The sequence below is a fragment of the Clupea harengus genome, chromosome 13 (genome assembly GCF_900700415.2).
Source record: "Clupea harengus chromosome 13, Ch_v2.0.2, whole genome shotgun sequence".
Lineage (NCBI taxonomy): Eukaryota > Metazoa > Chordata > Actinopteri > Clupeiformes > Clupeidae > Clupea > Clupea harengus.
In genome coordinates this window covers 8,864,581-8,883,457 of record NC_045164.1, presented here as the reverse complement: position 1 = coordinate 8,883,457, position 18,877 = coordinate 8,864,581, and the positions used below count along the sequence as shown (strand labels likewise).

Here is an 18,877-nt window from a genome sequence, read left to right as displayed (position 1 = left end):
AACCTAGATGCCTATTTTTAAAGGCAATATTTATTAGATTCTTTATCCCCATGAAACTCAACCACCTACCTCATTCCCAGCATATGTCAAACAGGAAAGAGGAAGGGGGGAGAGAGGAACAAAACAGGGGGAGACAGGGGGGGCTAGCAGAGACCCCCAATACCAGTGTGCTTGTGATATCAAAATAAAAGATTAAAAAGAAACTGAAATACAGGTAACAGATTATGTGGTGCAATTATTTAAACCTGCTTTTCTAACCTGTTACATGTAGTAATACGTATAACCATCTGATACTAGCCCAGAGTTAACCATATTCATCTAGCTATACCTACCTTGGAGTGTTACAATAGCCAGTATCATTTTATTCGTGTAATAGCCGTGTATTGAGTGGGCAGCGCGCTGTGTACTGAGTGGGCCGCGCGCCGTGTATTGAGTGGGCCGGTCTGACAGTAACTCCCGGGCCACTTTTCCCCCCCAGTCCGCCCCTGGTGTGTGTGTGTGTGTGTGTACTGATGCTGCACGCTTTGTGTGGTTTTCTCTCTCTCTCTCTCTCTCTTTCTCTCAGTTCATTAATAACCAGTTAGACCCCTTCAGGAGCTCCTAGCCCTTGACTGTTTTTCGTTAGCTCCCTTCATTATTCGCCGTTAGCTACTTTGCATTTTCAGTTATGAGCAGCGGCGCCCAGAATGCCCTTCAGCGGTGATCAATGACGTGGCTAATGCCTGCGTAAGGTTACCCTGCAGCCTCTTGCTGTATGTGCAGAAGTGCTGTGTTCTGCCACGCTGTGTGACTGGGATTCAGGCTATCCATTACCGCCCCATAAAAACACATTAGGAGGTGTAAATCGTCCAGTCACCCAGGACACTATATCTGTTCCCAGCTGAAGAAAGACAGATACTGGGCCATTATTTCTATCTCTCCTTTGTATCTCCTCTCTCTCTCTCTCTCTCTCTTTCTCTCATACAGACCCACACAGACACACACACACACACAGTCTCAAACTATCTCTCAGGCTCACACTCTTTCTCCCTGGATCACTTTCTCCCTGAACTTTCTCGCTGTCCCCCTCCTGCTCCTCTTTGTCCCTGTTTGCCTCTATGTCTCTCCATCTCTTTTCTTTCCTTTTTTGCTTTCCCATTCAAGCTAGTCTTGCTGACGTAGTCTCCTTGTCAGAATTATAGTAATTATGAAGCAGTCCTAATTAAAAGCGCTTTAGTGTGGCTTTTGAACACATGTGAAATGATGGATTTAAAAGAATTATTACACAAGGCTGTGTAGACATGGAGCAAATAATCACAATAATACGTAATGATTCACAAATAATAACATTTTTGTTTTTATTTTATGCATTTAGCTATTTTTGCATTTAGTCTTTATGAATCCTGATCCTCAGTATATGACTCACACCAGGGTTAGCAGAGGACTCTTACGTCAAAACAAATGCTGACTAATCCTTGTCCTGATAAAAAATTATTTATAACAAGGTCTTTCACCTGCCAGTATAACTCTTTGCCTTGGTGTCCATGGAAACGGCCACAGACGCCACGACTAAGACTGTTTTTCCGTAACCAGAGAGAAACGTCATGGCTATGTGGCACAGACTGAGATCAGGATGGCCTGCCCTGTCAGAAAGGCCTGACAACAGGACATGAATCGATGATGGCAGATTCTCTTTGCTCTGTCTTCATGTAGCCTCCTTCACCTCAAGTGTAGTAGCAGGAATCTGTAACATCTGTCAAGATATAGAACCTGTAATCTCACCACAAATGTGAACAGATTGATTTGATTTGAGCAGAAACTACCCATATCCTTATATCTTCCTGTCGTTCAACACATTCTTTAGCTTTAATGCTTTGTGCCAGATGAACAGACAGTTTTTAATTAGCTTCTTTTTACATTTATATTTCTGTCTGTAATGATACTGACAAAATTCAGATACCGATGAAATCTACTTCCACAGTAACATACCTTTATCCAGCACTGGGGTTCACTTAAGGTCGGGTCATTTTGTTGCTAAGCGGTTATTAGATGGAAAATTCTAGAACAAATCCTAGGACCTGGAGAGCTCAAGGCTTAGTGTGGTTTTGATTGAGGCTTTTTTTCTTTTCTGAAGGCAGTACCTAATTTTATTGCCCTCCCCAGCGTCTGTAACCAACTCAGAGAAGACATTATGAAACAGAATCCTCATTACTTTTCGGGAGGTTTAGACTCTGGCTTGGTTGCAGACGTTGTCGCAGGTGCCTGCGTACCTGCCAGAAATAATTTCCTGCTGTCTCATGAGTCATATGCTCCAGAGAATATATTTAATTTCTTTTGTTATTAACCAGACGCTTTAGTTGCAGTTATTTTATATACAGTGGAGAGATTGCACTGCATTTCATCCTTATTTGTGCTCTCTGAGAAATATAAATAATGACATTGATATTTCCTTTACCATTCTTTGAAACCTGATCAGGATGGATTTTATTTCAGAAGGCCCAGCTGACTGGGTCTTAAGTACTTTGAGAACAGAAATTCAGTCTATTCAGACAAAACTCAATATAAGCCTGTATAGCACTGGAGGCAAGTCCAGTGAAGAACTGCCAGGTGAAATTATATGGATGGGGCATCCAAAGACAAGATGGGGCATCACTTATTTTTCACTTTGACATTAAAGAGGGCTTTTTGTGATTTTTTTTGTTGTAAAAAAAAGCCAACTTATATTGACCATGATTGATTTATAAAAGCAATACAAGGGTAAAACATCCAAGGGGGTGAATATTTATGCAAGGTACTGTATGAAAATGAAATATTCACGAGTATATATTCTATCAGTCACCGATAAAGAATCCCACTGCTAAACTATGGTGTTCTGTCATGGCGTTCCGCAGGTATGCATAGAGACGTATATGTCCAGCTGCCATCAGAGAAGCATCAACACAGCCATCAGGGCCACACTTAGCCAGATACTGGGAGATCTAACACTGCAGCTACGGCACAGACAAGAAGGGGTGGTGAGTACTAACATACACACACACACACACACACACACACACACACACACACATTTTGTATACTTTTTTTGACTCCCCATTAGAAATCAATTTCATCAGGAATCACATTTTCTGAATAGTCCAACAAATGAGTTCACATACATACATACACACACACACACACACACACACACACACACACACACACACACACACACACACACGCAAACAAATATGTACATATAAACATCTTTTAGTGTGAATGAGTGTGTGTGTGCATACATATTTCATTCTGAGTGTGTACCTGAAAACGTCTGTTAAGCAGAGTGTGCTGTGCATGAAAAATATGTATTTTCCTTCACACAGGGAGTGGATGGGGAGGACCTACCAGCACAGCTGTCACAGCGAAGAGGTAGTCAAGATCACATGTATTTACAGTGTGGTCACATACTGCATGCAGTTATATACTGTAGTTATATACTGTGGGTCATGTGCATGTGTACTGTAGTTATGCACTATATTTATACAGCCTGTACTGCTGTTAATTCTTTTGGGACAGCTGACTCTGGGATTGATCCTGTTCAGATCTGATGATGAGCCTGCAGGTCCAGTGCTGCCAGATGCTATCTGGGTGCATGTGTTCTCCCACAGAGCGTTTTTCACAGTGGTGGTGTTTAGATAGAGGGCACAGGTCAATGTTGACGGCCTGTTGTAGAGGCAAAGAGGGTAGAGCAGGCATACTGCAGTGGAATGACTGCAGACTCATTGTTACTGATACTGATTGATAGCGCTTTGTCTTACTTGACGAATGGTAAACAGTGAATGTAAGCTTGGTAGAGCAAGGCTGCTACTGCTCACTGGTGCATGTTGGGGATGCAGAGGGGGGTTGTAGTGGCAATAAGTAACAATCATGCCACTTGTAGGGGGGCTTGAAACAGGGCTTGGGAAACCCTGGGGTAAATCGCATTCATACATTTCATAGACCCACAGAGAGGCTGATATGATTTATATACAAATAGCCTTCGGCAGTCTCACTCCTCCCTTTTACACACACGGCTGAAATAACTCCTCTGCTGCTGATAATGGCCGCCTTTAGGACAGAGTGAGCAAACCAGACCACAAATCTCCGCTTACAAAGGCCAGGAAACAAATACCATAACCATAAAACTGAGAGAGGAAACAAAGCAGGAACTTTTACACAGCCCAAATCTGTGGACCCACTCTAGTTAAACTCTCGGCTAAACACATGAAAGAGAGATTGTTATACTCCAGGGAAGGTTTGCACATATGGCGGGTAGAGGAGCTGACCAGTTTATGAATAAATTATTCATGAGAGGCTGTGTACTTGGTAGCCAGTTGTAGGAACCTCGTCATTTCTCCATCATTACTGATCAGGAGAAATATATTAACAGTGTATCATTGTCTTAGAAATATAATAATTGTAATAATAATTGTCAGACTTTATTTAATGTGCAGCTGTATACTAATAATAAATACTGCTATTTACCATACATGTGTGTGTGTCTGTGCATTAATGCATGCATGAATCTGTGTGTGTTTTTATGTGTACAGATCTCTCCCCCACCACTGAAGCACTGTACGAGGATGTCGTAACTGTCCTCACTGTCTTCTGTGAAAAACTGGAAGGAGTTGGCATGTAAGCACTACTAACACCGTTGGCCTCCGACGCTTATATAACCCAGTCCTACTGTAGTCCTTCAGCCTTAGACTGCACACTATCTCACAGTGGCCTTATTCAGTGAACATGATGAATATGACATGATGAATGACATGAAGAATTCAGCATGGGTCATTTTTGAATTTCACATTTTGTTTTCTTGCTCAGTATTACAAAACCACTGTAAATGCATAGGTTTTCGCTGGTGATTTTTCAAATAACTGAGTACTATTTGTTGTAAGAGGAAAATAAGCACAAAAGTACATTCATCAGGGTTGAAGTGTGTGTGTGTCTTTTCTGCCATCTGTCTGCACCTCATTGTGCATATATGTGTTACCCCTTGGGCAGGGGCTGTTTTTACACTGATTGATTGATTGATTGATTTTGCTTTATTTGTAGTGAAAACCAGCTGCTGCAGCTACTCTATTTGGAGTGCATTCTGTCCATGCTCAGTAGCTGTCCTCCCACAATGCACCTGAACCGCGGCTTCATGGACCTCGTCTGGTAAGACTCACACACGCTTTACTGCATTGTTTATTTGCCATACTCATCAGAACACATAGCAGAGTCTTGACTACACACAAATGGCATATTTGTTGTCCACTTTTCTTAGTTTTATAAATCCTCATGTACAACATTTACCTGTTATATTGCAATATTTCCCCTGAAAGTCCCACGAAGACCAGGATTGCATGCACATCTCACTTTGACTACCTCAAATATTTGAGAGAGAGAGAGAGAGAGAGAGAGAGAGAGAGAGAGAGAGAGAGAGAGAGAGAGAGAGAGAGAGAGAGAGAGAGGCTCACTGTGGCTGTGTGGACTGATCTAGTTGGGGCACACCTCCCCAGCTGATGGTCTTACCCAGAAAGGTCGTCATGTTTCATCACCCTGGTCTGAGAAGGAGATCGTTTCAGGGTATAGTGCCAGAAATGTAGTCCCACAGTTATCATGGAGAGAGTGAGAGAGAGAGAAAGAAAGAGAGAGAGAATGGAGACCTTATAAAAGGACACATTAAAACAGAGACTCGCTCAGAAAGTAACTAGAAACACAGATACTCATGTAGACAGAACGAAGGTTACGTATGTAACCACGGTTCTATGAGTTTCGGATGACCGCCAGAGGCGGTGCTTACAGCACTGGATTTCCATCGCACGTACGTGCAGGTCGAGTGTTAATACCAACAAAGTCACCTGTGACCTGGGTGACGTCGTCAATGTGCGCTAGCACAAAAGGCCGTCTAACCCAGCAAGCGACCTCTTGACAATCTTCTCGTGCAAACTCCGAGTGACTGCCAAGGTCTGGCGGTCCTCCGAAACTCATAGAACCGTGGTTACATACGTAACCTTCGTTCTATTTCGTTTCTCCTGACCGCCAGAGGCGGTGCTTACAGCACTGGATGACTAATACCAACAAAGTCATGAGGAGTGCCTACCAGCTTCTAGAGATGCCGTAACGGCGTAGGGAGTATCGCTGCCGCGACCGGGTTATGGGATACCACATTCACCCTGTAAAACCTAGTAAAAGTGCAGCCTGATGCCCAGGAGGCTGCCTTGCAGATGTCACTGAGGGGAACCCCCCTCAAAGACGCCCATGAAACCGCCACACTCCTCGTGGAGTGGGCTCGGACCTGCTGAGGGGCTGGGGAGCCACTGTGCCTGTAGGCCTGTTGGATCGTCTCTGCAATCCATTTAGAGAGCCTCTGTCTGGATAATGCTTGACCCCTTCTTGGCCCTGTGTGGCAGACAAACAATGCGTCTGACTGACGGCAAGCTGCCGTTCTTGCGACGTAAGTCCTTAGGGTGCGCACTGGACACAACAGTTCTGCGCTCAGGCCCTGTTCTTCCGCCAGGCTGGACTCGAAAGCTGCCAGGCTGAGGGGCTGGTTGGAAAATGTGGAGGGAAGGGTCTTTGGGAGGAAGGCGGGGTTCGGCCACAGGGTGACCCCCTTGCCTTCAGGATGCCACTGCAGGCAATCCGTGCCTACTGACAAGGCGTTTAACTCCCCTACTCGCTTTGTTGACGTAATGGCTAGAAGAAAAGCGGTCTTCATTGAAAGCCAGCTGAGCTCCGTCGTCTGTAAAGGCTCAAACGGGGCTGCACAGAGTGTTCGTAGCACCAGGAGGAGATCCCACTGGGGCACCTGCCTCCGCTGTGGGGGTCTTAGTCGAAGAGCCCCCTTGAGGAACCGAGTCACCAGGGTATGGGACCCGATAGTTCTGCCTTCTATCCGAACGTGCCCTGCGGAGATGGCAGCAGCATACACCCTGATGGTGGAGGGCGTGAGTCCCCGATCCAGAAGTGACTGCAAGAACTGTAGTACCGCTGGCAGGGGGCAGTGTGCTGGCTCCTGTCCCCGTGCCTGGCACCATTCCGTGAATATCTTCCACCTGTTAGCATAGAGGGCATTGGTGGAGGGTGCCCGCGAGCTGTTAATGGTGAATACCACCGCCTGCTCACAAAGTCCTAGCAGTGGGTCCGGCCCCTCAGGGGCCAGACCCAGAGCTGTAGCCGAGACGGATCTGGATGCCAGATCTGGCCGCCCAGCTGCGATAGTAGATCCCTCCTCACTGGGAGGCACCAGGGTCTCCCGTGCAACAGCTGGAGCAACCTGGGAAACCATACCCTCCCCGGCCACCGGGGAGCGATTAGTAGCAGCTCGTGCTCCTCTGTTTCCAACCTGTGCAAGGTGGGCCAAATTAGTGGCAGAGGAGGAAAAGCGTATAGCTGCCGTCTCGGCCATGTATGCGCCAGTGCGTCCCGGCCTAGCGGGCCTGGCTCCGAGAGGCTGAACCAGAGGGAACACTGAGTCGATTCTTGAGAGGCGAATAGGTCCACCTCTGCCCTGCCATATCGACCCCATACCGCCTGTACCACATCTGGATGGAGTCTCCATTCCCCTGGGTCGGGGCTCCCCCGGGACAGGAGATCTGCGGCTCTGTTGTAAGTGCCGGGCAAATACACAGCCCTCAGGCTCAATAGGTGCTGATGGGTCTCCTGCAAGAGCTGCTGGGCAACCCCTAAGCACTGCCGCGATCTGGTGCCTCCCTGGTGGTTGATATAATACACCGCTGACATATTGTCCGACCTGACCAGCACGTGCCTCCCTACTAGCGCAGGGAGGAAGTGCCTTAGAGCCAGCAGCACCGCCCGAAGCTCTAGCACATTTATGTGCTGCCGCTTCTGCTGGGGGCTCCAACGACCTCTGGTCGTCTGACGCTGCCACACGGCGCCCCACCCTATCTGGGAAGCGTCCGTGGTCACCAACTCCCTCCGGGAAGGAATAGCGCCCAACGGAACTCCCTGGGTCAGGTACTTCCTCCTCCTCCAAGGATGGAGGAATCTCCTGCAGCTGGTGGTAACCCTCACCAGTCTGTGTCTGTGCCGCACGTGATGGAGGCCCAGGCTGTTTAGCCAGATTTGGAAAGGCCTCAGCGCCAGGAGGCCTAGTGGGATCAGGGATGCAGCTGATGTTAGCATCCCCAGTAGGCGTTGGAAGGATCTCAGGGTCAGAGCCCTGTGTCCTCTGAAGCGCGCCTTGAGCTGCAGGATTCCGTCGACCCGCTGTTGAGAGGGGACAGCCCTCATCGCCTGCGAATCGATGGCCATGCCCAAGAACCCAGTCTGCTGACGGGGAACTAGGGAACTCTTTCTGAGGTTCAGTTTGAGCCCTAGACCCGTGACATGCGCCATCAACGCGGCAACATCGCTGCGGGCCTGTACCTCCGACTGGGAGCAGATAAGCCAGTCGTCCAGGTAGGGCAAAATGCGCATTCCCTGGGCCTGCAGTGGAGCCAGAGCAGCTGCAACGCACCTGGTGAACACCCGGGGTGCCAGAGCTATTCCAAACGGTAGTACCCGAAATTGGTACGCCCGACCCTCGAAGGCGAACCTGAGGAATTGCCTGTGGTGTGGTGCGATTGGGACATGGAAGTAAGCGTCCTTCAAGTCGATGGTCGTGAACCAATCGTTCTTCCGAATGCTGTGCAGAACCTCCTTGGTGCGCAGCATATGAAACCTCAGTGTCTTGAGATGAGTATTTAAGTGCCTGAGATCTAGAATGGGGCGGAGCCCGCCATCCTTCTTTGGAATTATGAAATAGGTTGAGTAGAACCCACCTTCGTGTGTAGGCGCGTCGAACTGTTCGATGGCCTCTTTTTGGAGGAGAGCGCCGATCTCCTGACGTAGGGCTAGGGCCTTCCCCGGGTTGGTGACGGTGGTGGTCTTGACCCCACGGAACTTTGGCGGTCGGCCTTGAAATTGGATACTGTAACCCTGAGACAGGGTTGCCAGTACCCAGGGGTCCGATGTCACCGCTTCCCAGCGCCTGAGATGTTGGCTGGAGAAGCGGCCGACCGCCGGTGTACTGCTGTCACTGCCTGCGCCCTCTCCCCCTCCGGTCCCTAGAGGGGTAACGGGCCGTGGCTTGGGCGCCCTGTGTAGGGCGAAGTGTGCGGGTGGCGGGGGGTGGGCGAGATCTGTCTGGCTGGCGAAACCTCTCTGACTGCCGTGTCCGCGGCTGGCTGACTGGCCAATGTGCGGGCGCCTCAGCTCTTAGTGGTGGGGGCCCGCGTCTAGTCTGGCTCCCCCGACGAAGGCTCGCAAACTGCTGCCTGGCCTGTATGACCTGCACACTGCGCTCCAGGGCCTGCTGTGCAGCCTGACCAAACAACTCCCCGGGGACCACCGGGAGAGAACATAGTGCCCTCCTGCCTGGCTCGGCTAGGGGGGATTGGGCCACCCATATCTGGCGACGGGCTAAAGTCAAATATGACATTAGCCTACCAAGCTCTCTTGACATAAAGGCAAACGCCTGTAGCGAGGAGTCACACAACCCCTGGGACGCCGACGCATCCCCTGTGCCCTGCAGTGTCTGGGTGAGAGCCAGCATTAAGTGGGACATTGAATTCCCTATGCGTGCCGTACGAGCGGCTGCATCATAACACCTCACAATGAGGTCGTCTGTCAGCCGGCATTGTGGGCGGGGGCAGCGAGCATGGGGCCTAAGCGCCTCATCGGGGGACAGTATTAAGGCCGCCACCGACGGCTCCACATTAGGCATCCTTTCAAGCCCATAGGTGGACGCACCCTGCATGGTCGACAGGACCCTGCAGTTGGTGGGGAGGTGGGAAAATTGTCTGGGGTCTGCCCAGCACCTCTGCAGCTCCTCAATGTACGGAGCTGAGGGTGGGACCGCAAAGGCAGTCTGCTGTACCGCGGTTCTAAAAAACGCATTCTGGGGGGGCACCGCCACAGGGACCGGGTCCAGCCCCAAACGTGCCAACGCTGCCTTCAGGGTGGACTTAATAGAAAGCTGGCCAGCCTCTGGCTCCACCCCTGTACCCCGGGCTGTATCCTGGGAGCTGGTCTGAGAGTCGTGGGGGGCTGACTCGTACGACTCGGCCTCGTCTCCCTGTCCCATGTCCAAACTCTCTGACGCCCTTGTGGAGAGTGTATCTAACTCCTGGGCACTCCCTACTGGTGACAGCGTCGGTGGTGACCGCTCCGCCTGTTCGGCTGGTGGGGTTCGAGCGTGTACGCTACCACCCTGCCCTGTGTGTGTTGGAGGCTGCAAATTGGCCAACAGCGCCTTAATACTCTCCAACTCTGTGGTCACTGAGTCCACCTTCTGTGCCACTCCACTCTTCTTCCTCTTTGCCTTAACGGTGGTCTGCCGTGCAGTACTACGGCGCTTAGTCGGCCGTAGCACTCTCTCGTGTGCCCCTTCATGGGGCTGTGCAGTGCCCGTCTCCACCTCCACTAATCAGGCTTAGGCAGTTACAGCTCATGCAGGCAAACTCTGTTAGCCCCTGTCTCAGATGCTCAACGCCCAGACAGGCGGGGCACTCCATATGGCCATCCTCTGGCTCGAGAGGGGCCCGGCAGCTAGCACAGATGGTTAACATCTTGCCCTGTACTGTTAGTTCTGGCTTCCAGCGAGAAGCACTTAGCCAGACTAGTATAAGCCCGATGGGGCTGCCTTCAAAGGCTAGCGGGCTAGCAGGCACGTGAGGGCGTGTACACCCCTGCTCTGCTCTAGCAATGAGACCGAGAGCGGGTACACTCAGGTCCGGTGTGAACAGACGGTCGTCTCTTCCCAACCGATGCTATCTTTAAGCCAACAGACTCATAAGGAGTCTTAACTTCTTCACAGAGCGAGACACACTCCGAAATGAAAACACAAAATATATTAGACCAGGCTACAAGAGTGAGTACACTCAGGCTCCGTATAATCCGACGGTGGTTCCCCACCGCCGCTAACTTAAACAAAAAGATCCGTAACAGAATCTTAATCTAGTAACAGAGCGAGACACACTCCGAATGAAAACAAAATCTATTAAACCAGGCTACAGAGCGAGTACCCTCAAGCTCCGTGCCATCCAACGGTGGCTTCCAACCACCGCTAATTTAAACAAAACAAAACCCGTAACAGAGTCCTACTTTAATCATAGAGCGAGACACACTCCGAATGAAAACAAAATCGGCGAGAACACCATTCAGCTGGGTTATTTCCACCTGTGCCGAGTGAGCGGGGCCGCTCCGGTCCAGGCTACACTTCAAGTAAGAAACAACCAGTTAGCTTACCCGCTTTGATGCGAACAAAAACAACTTCGAATAACGCAGTTTCTCGGAGGGTGAATATCCACTGCCCCGACCACAATGGGTAACGAAACTACTAGCGTCTTCCTCGAATCACGAATGTCGACCTGCTTTCGCGAGAAGATGCAAGAGGTCGCTTGCTGGGTTAGACGGCCTTTTGTGCTAGCGCACATTGACGACGTCACCCAGGTCACAGGTGACTTTGTTGGTATTAACACTCGACACTCTGGCGGTCAGGAGAAACGAAATAGAACAACCCATACAAACAGTCCACTGTACGCGTACACAGACAGTGTGTTGTGCATACAGCATAAATGTATACCTTAGAGACTAAGGGACTTCTGAAGGAAGATGTGATGGACAGAGAGTGACAGTCAGTGTGTTTACATGATGGTATAATTCGAATCTTTGCTTAGTCGGACTATGCTTTCTTTCGAGGGTAGGTGCTATTATCCCAATATACATGGCAGTGAATAAATCGAATCATTGGCCGAAAGCATGTCATATCCGATACGATAGGTGGCGCTGTTTTTATTACAACTAGTGGTGATACAGCCCTTTCCGCTTGACCTCTTCACCACTACCAATAACAACAACAGTTGATTGAGCATGAATCGCGTCTGTTCATCGGTCCAGAAATGCGTGTTGCCTCTTGGGTTGTTTGTTTGTTTGTTTGTTTGTTTCTGCCAGGCCGATGTGTTTATAAGTTACATTATTCAAAGGTGAAAGATAAAAGGCGAGAGAAACGCACGCACATTCACACACGCGCGCAAATAATGGGTTACAGCCTAAACGCATTGCCCTTCTGCCAGTTGCATCAAATTGTTTTAGTACTTCTTCGCTGTCGATTTCCAAATCTGTGTGAATATTCATGAGAGCAAGTCCAGTCAGTCTTTCCGTAGATAGATACAAGACCTTCAGGACGCAATGAATGTTTGGCTAGAAATTTGCCGAACTTTCCAGGGCTTGATAAAGTTCACTGCGTAACTCATTTAGCTGTTTCCAGCTCTGTATCTGCATCGTCAACGCTGGGCATTAGTTGTCTGTACTCCGATTTTATAGTTTCCCCATTTTAATAAATATGCGTTCATGATATATTTTTCTTCTTCTCGCGTAGCAGAAGGTACGCACAGTGCGTACGGCTGCATGCGCCACTGGAACTCTGTGCAATTAATACAATACATAATAGGCTAATTGATACAATATCTCCTCGTTTGAGTGTGGTTGTTTGAGTGCAATGGGAGTGTATGATCGATGTTGTCTATAAAGGTATTTAGGTAAAGGTATTTACGGGAAAATATCTCGATCCACCTGTCACGTCTCTGTCTTTAGAGGGCAGCGCCAAATAACTGAACACAACTAAACTCACGCGTGCCTCGCGGCCACAATACCAAATTTCATCATATTTGATAGAATGAAGGACATATTAGTTGTGAATAGTATCACCGAGTTTGATAGGTATTGGTCAGGTAATAGCCGAGTGACAGCTGATTTGCTTTCTGATTTAACAGTACTTATTCGTGGTTTTTTTCAGCACCAGATAACTGAACACAACTAAACTCACGCGTGCCTCGCGGGCACAATACCAAATTTCATCATATTTGATAAAATGAAGGACAAATTAGTTGTGAATAGTATCACCAAGTTTGACAGGTATTGGTCAGGGGAGACGGCCCAGTGTTCCGAAAGCCCGATATTCCGAAATCTCAATATTCCGAAAAATAGTCCCCCTGGCAAAATGTATATTTTAAGTGGCACAAAACACTCAAAGCATTTTGTTTGCACAGCAGAGCGGAGACGCTCACCGGGCTATCACGCATATAACTTTTCCTAGGCAATATTTGTTAACTTAGCCTACTCTGGTTTTGAATATGGGGTAGGCTACCACTCATGCGAAGGAAATCACCGGCAGATTGTTGCAGGACATTACGCAGATCTTGTCAAGCACTGACAAAGCATGCATGCGTTGGCAATCATACAAATATTTTTGTATCATCGCGATGCAAATGCATGTGTGTATAATAATATTCTGAATTCAAGTTAATGCTGGTGAAATAAAGGCATTTATATGTTTATGATTGTGTGATTCATTGGGATGTGCATGTGGGCAATAGTGGTTCACGTTGCTGTACTCACAATTTCGGAACAGCGGGCTGTCGGAAAAATTGGCTTTCGGAACATTGCCATGGAACCTTGGTCAGGTAATAGCCGAGTGACAGCTGATTTGACAGTACTGCTGTTGTTTTAAGCAAATAAAATGTGGAACGTCCTTATACGTGTTTAAGGAGGGGTTGTAAAGGTGCTCATATCTTCGGACCTCTTCTGTTATGTTTGTTCATAATCAACAAGAATAAGCTTGTGAGACAGTCTGCAGGATATTCATAAAAAACCGTGTCATTAGTATGAACAGTTGAGACAACTTATCCCTCTTTCGTCTTCCGGGTCACGACCTGGCAGGGAGAGAGGGAGCATGCGCAAAGACGCAAAGTCCAGTTCCTTATCCAATTCACCGTTACATGCCGCAATAGTCGAACTATCAACTGGATCGGATCGAGTTATCCAGGGGTGTTAGTCCGACTATGTGCGGTCCGACTACGATCCGACTAAGGTGCTTACATGAAATGGATAATGCGATTTCAGTCCGACTAGGGCAGTTATTCGAATCCATGTAACCACGGTCAGTGAGGAATGGAAACAGTGAGCTTGTCAGAATGAAACCCTGCTGTTTAGTAAAACCCCCACCGCTGTGTTTCCCCCGCCCTCACAGGAAACAGCTGTGTCCATCACTGGTGGTGATCATGGGGAACCCCGTCAACGACAAGACCATCACCTCCGCCCATGGAGGGGGACCCCAGGAGTCGGACCTGGCGGCCTCGGGGGGCGGCTCGGGCGTAAGCGACCACGGCCGTGGCTCGGGCTGCTCCTCCAGCACCCCCGCCATGATCGGGCCGGTGGTGCGGACCATCTGCTACGTGGCGGCCGAGCTGGTGCGGCTGGTGGGCTGCGTGGAGTCCATGAAGCCCGTGCTGCAGTCGCTCTACCACCGCATCCTGCTGTACCCGCCGCCCCAGCACCGGGTGGAGGCCATCAAGATCATGAAGGAGGTGAGAGAACCAGGAGGGTTGGAGGGTAAATTAAAATTATAGAAAATTATAGAAAGTTATAAAAAAAAGACCAACATTATAGAAAGATGGTTAAGTTATTTAGTTATGGCCAGAATAATTGTGAATTTCGCATGTAAGTCTTTGGGAGATGGCGGTAGCTGTCTTTGTGACGGCTGAGTTCAGCACAGATCTTGCCCTTACTTTGCAAGTGTCCCCTGGACTGACACAAGATCAGGGCCAGGGCATTTACAGACAACTACTATGACCACACTAAAACCACTTGAAATCACAAGCAGATGAGACCGTATACAAATATTCAAATGCAAGTAGCTATGGCATCCATTTTACATGGCACAAATGAGAGGGAAAAGTTTTGGAACATTGTTAGATATAATTCAATGTAGAGGATTTATGCAGATATTATATAATTTTTTATTTGTTAGTCCTCCCTGAGAACATAAGTCATGATATTACAATACTCTGCCTGGGGAACCACATGGATTCTTCATCTGGATGCTTGGGAAGCTTACAGAAAAATAACATGTGAAGTGGCACATATTTTTGTGGACCTATAAGCGGAGACAGGGATGTTACATCTAACTAAATTAGTAAACGGAAGGAATTTTCTGCCCATCATGCTTTTCTTTTGATGTTTTTTTCAAATGGCAGGCACTTTATTGAAAGCTACTAGCAAATGGGGCCATATATGGAATTCAAAGCCAAAGACATTGGCACAGGCCTCAGAGACTCTGTGCTAATGTGCCATGTGAAGTTATTGTAAGTTATTATAATTCAAGCCGAGGAGGTTTTACCAAAAGGGTTAGACACTGGTGTTTAGCAGTGTGTTTCTCTCTGCCAGTTAGACGCCAGCACACAGAATGAAAGCCATAGGAGTCAGGAAGTGATGATTTACTCCCAATTTAAAGTTCCATTCAGGAATAATAATGCCCCTGAGACCATTTCAATGTCACTGGTAAGTTGGACATGATCATCTTATCTGTCCCTGTCTTGGTTTTCTTGTGCTGCAGATCCTGGGCAGCCCACAACGTCTGTTTGACCTGGCTGGTCCCTGTGTCATTGAACCAGAGTCCAGGAAGAGGTCTTTCTCCAAGAGGAAGTCCCATCTGGACCTACTCAAACTGTACGTCCCCCTACCAGACACACATTTCTCTCTCAGTTTAAAAGTGATTCAAAATGGTTGTACTTAAGGAACTGTTAACTTTTCTCAAAACCAGTCTGTAGCTGTGTGTTTTGGGCCATGTGTTTTGTGAAAATACATTAGACTTGTTTTGTATTCAGCTCTCCTGCTGTTGAGCTCAGTATCTCTGTCCTGCTGTTGAACCCAGCATCTCCTAGTCCTTTCCCTGAGGCCTACTACATTTTGAGTGTGTTGCTCTGCAAGTGGTTTGAACCCCCCTTTATGTCCCTGTGCTTTTGAAAACCTGTTCTCCACAGCTGCTGCAGAGCAGTGAGAGTATCACACAGTGCCTCGTGTCTATGACTGTTTATACATTCTGTTGTGGAATGCACTGTGTTAAATGTCTTCTTTTGGTGGTCTAATTCTGCTTGGGTGTTGTCAGGGTGATGGATGGCATGACGGAGGCCTGTATGAAGGGTGGCATTGAGGCGTGCTACTCCTCCGTCTCATGTGCCTGTGCCCTCCTGGGGGCGCTAGACGAGCTCAGCCAGGGGCGTGGCCTCCAGACAGAGCAGGCCCGCCTCCTGCTGCGAAGATTGGACGAGATGAAAGACGGGGCGGAGTCCACCCGGGAATCCCTGGAGATCAACGAGGCGGACTTCCGCTGGCAGCGGCGCATCCTGTCAGCCGAGCACGCCGCCTGGGAGCTGGGCACCAGCGAACGCAGCCCCGACATCAGCATCAGCGTCACCACGGAGACAGGCCAGACCACCCTGGAGGGGGAGCTGGGCCAGACCACTCCGGAGGAGTGCGGGGAGGAGCCGCGGCTGCACTCGCCGGCCTCGTGCGAGACGGCAGCCGACTCGGAGATTCCTCCGTGCGTCCGTGAGCCAGTTCCCCCTGAACCGCCCGACGTGGTCCAGCGGAGCCATGCGCTGGCCTACCCGGACATCACCAACTTCCTGTCGGTGGAGGCCCGCACGCGCTCCCATGGCGGCGGTGGTTCGCGCTACAGCGAGAGCAACTTCAGTGTGGATGAACAGGACCTGTCGCGCACGGAGTTTGACTCGTGCGACCAGTACTCCATGGCAGCCGAGAAGGACTCGGGCCGCTCGGATGTGTCGGACATGGGTTCGGAGAACGGCTCGCTGGCCGAAGAGGAGCAGACGCCGCGCGACTGCCCGGGCCAAAGGTCGTTGCGGACGGCCGCGCTCTCCCTCAAGCTGCTCAAGAACCAGGAAGCCGACCAGCAGAGCGCCCGCATCTTCGTGCAGTCGCTGGCCGGGCTGCTCCCACGCCTGCTCCTGCTGCAGAGCTCGGCTGAGGTGGACGCTTGCCTCCAAAACTTCTCCTCCACCTTCTGCACCGGCCTGCAAGCAGGTAACTCCCCACTCCCACCAAAGATTAATTTGGTGCGACACCAAAACACACAGCTGTACAGTCATGGCTTCTTTGGGTTCTTAGACTAGAAAGTAGAATTTGTACCTTTCAAAAAATTCTGTTTTGTGAACATTTGCAGGACATAATGGTTCATAATACTGCACTGTATTTGTATTGACTTTTCAGGGCTCCGAATTGGTAAGCATTCATTTATTTGTATAACATACAGTAGTCCCTCAAACATGGAGGCTTGATTTCATTTTCGGCCACAGCAGAAACTGATAACATAGACTGAACTGCATTGACATATACTTTTAATTAGTAAAGTACTGCAGCAGTACTTCATTTCATGTAGGATGATTTCCCTTTCCAAACGTTTGCACAGTTGGCAGCTCACTCTCTACCACACTTTCCTGTTCGGATTAATTGTGATGAAATGAGTGACAGAAGGCCTGTGTTTACCATGGCCCTGCTGTCTTGAAGGACTTCAGCAAACAGTGCATTAGCATTTGATATGAGGAGAGAATGTGGTTGCTATGGCAGCCATGGAGGAGCCAGCGATTATGTGACGATGTTGCCTTTCAGCGCAGAGTAATTGCACTGAGGGATTGGGAGGGACGGTATTGATGCAGAGAAGAGTCCAGTTGGATTGGTTGGAGCTCACACAAGGGCATCTTCTCATATCATTTTCAGTGGTACTTTACATATAGTAATCACGTCAAATATTTACACAGAGAAAGATAGATAGATAGATAGCTAGATAGATAGACAGACAGATATTTTCTCTTTGTAGAATTGTCATTTCTACTGTGGCCGAAAAATGCTTTTAAAACACCATAGCTGTTGTTTGTATATCACTTGTTCACAGTCCATCAACAAAGATCCTGGAGTGATTTCAGGAAAGGTTGTTGATGTACTCACCCAACTCTTAAGACTTCATTGCTTTGGCTAGCTGCTGTTGGGGAGGGAATTTCAGTTTATGGGTGGGACGTAATGAGCTCTACCTATACTGAATATGAATTTTAGTACATTCATTAATTAAGTTAAACTTAGCATAATAAACTAAACCTAAATTCAGCTTCGTTCACCTAAATTGGAGTTAAACCAAATTTGAACTGGAGCAGCTCGTTACGATCAGCCCGGTCCTTACTCAGGGGGTATTCAATCTCCAGGCTTCGAGGCCAGTGAGAACCTGAGCTGCCAGGCCCTGATGAACGCAGACGGCCTCTACCTAGTGTCCTACTACGCCCTGCTGCTCAACCTGAAGCTCTGCTGCTGCGACTACTACCGCAGGAAACCCTTGCCTGCTCTCGTCACTCTGGTGAGGACCTTTCTTTCTCTCAGGTAGACAGTGAAATTGTAGCTCAAGTTAACTTTTCACATATATATGATATTAATCATTACTATACAGTACGCTACATGTACTTCAAACGTCTTTAATGAAGCAAGCTTACTAAGTGGACACAATTAGCAAAAACATTGACACCAATATGGCACTCTTATTGTCCTTTTTGACCCAGACATGAACATACTCAAGTTTTTGAACATACATTCAACCAATTATAATTAATATCCCCCTTAGAATTAACATGCTGCTGTAGCACTATTACTATGCTGTCTCAGAGAATCTGAAGCGTTCACCACTTGTTCCTACAACAGAACCATTTGAGATTTACATAGAAGCCTTTGATGAAAGGGCTTTTGTAGCCTGTCTGAGTTGTATTGCAGTATTCCATCACATGGGATCCTTCACTGGCCTTTTTTATAAAACTGTGGGGAATATTCTTTAAGCAGAACTAGTAGTTTATTGAGAAGGGAGCAGCACTATGCTATGTACACTATGCTATCATTGTGCATCCATGCCTTGATCCCAGGCCTTATAGCTCTGTTCCCTCCACAGAAAGAGTTTATGCGTCATATCCAGAGCAGCGGGGTGCTAGTGGTCCTCTCCCAGGCTTGGATCGAGGAGCTCTACCACCAAGTGTTAGAGCACAACCTGCTGGGCGAG

General features: G+C 48.5%; 1 protein-coding gene across 3 annotated transcripts in view; it reads left to right on the top strand.

Moving 5' to 3' along the window:
* Nucleotides 1-18,877, top strand: part of arfgef3 (ARFGEF family member 3) — a 48,980-nt gene that overhangs the window by 11,099 nt on the left and 19,004 nt on the right. For 2 of the 3 annotated variants that reach the window (XM_031579582.2, XM_031579581.2), the window contains exons 6-15: nucleotides 2,871-2,993; nucleotides 3,339-3,384; nucleotides 4,545-4,629; nucleotides 5,050-5,154; nucleotides 14,015-14,351; nucleotides 15,380-15,492; nucleotides 15,932-16,869; nucleotides 17,056-17,067; nucleotides 18,042-18,190; nucleotides 18,770-18,877. The exon at nucleotides 18,770-18,877 is cut by the window's right edge and continues 58 nt beyond it. In XM_031579582.2, coding sequence (XP_031435442.1) covers nucleotides 2,871-2,993; nucleotides 3,339-3,384; nucleotides 4,545-4,629; nucleotides 5,050-5,154; nucleotides 14,015-14,351; nucleotides 15,380-15,492; nucleotides 15,932-16,869; nucleotides 17,056-17,067; nucleotides 18,042-18,190; nucleotides 18,770-18,877 — 2,016 coding nt within the window. The remainder of the gene's footprint in view (nucleotides 1-2,870; nucleotides 2,994-3,338; nucleotides 3,385-4,544; nucleotides 4,630-5,049; nucleotides 5,155-14,014; nucleotides 14,352-15,379; nucleotides 15,493-15,931; nucleotides 16,870-17,055; nucleotides 17,068-18,041; nucleotides 18,191-18,769) is intronic. The other variant, XM_031579583.2, reaches the window with a different exon arrangement.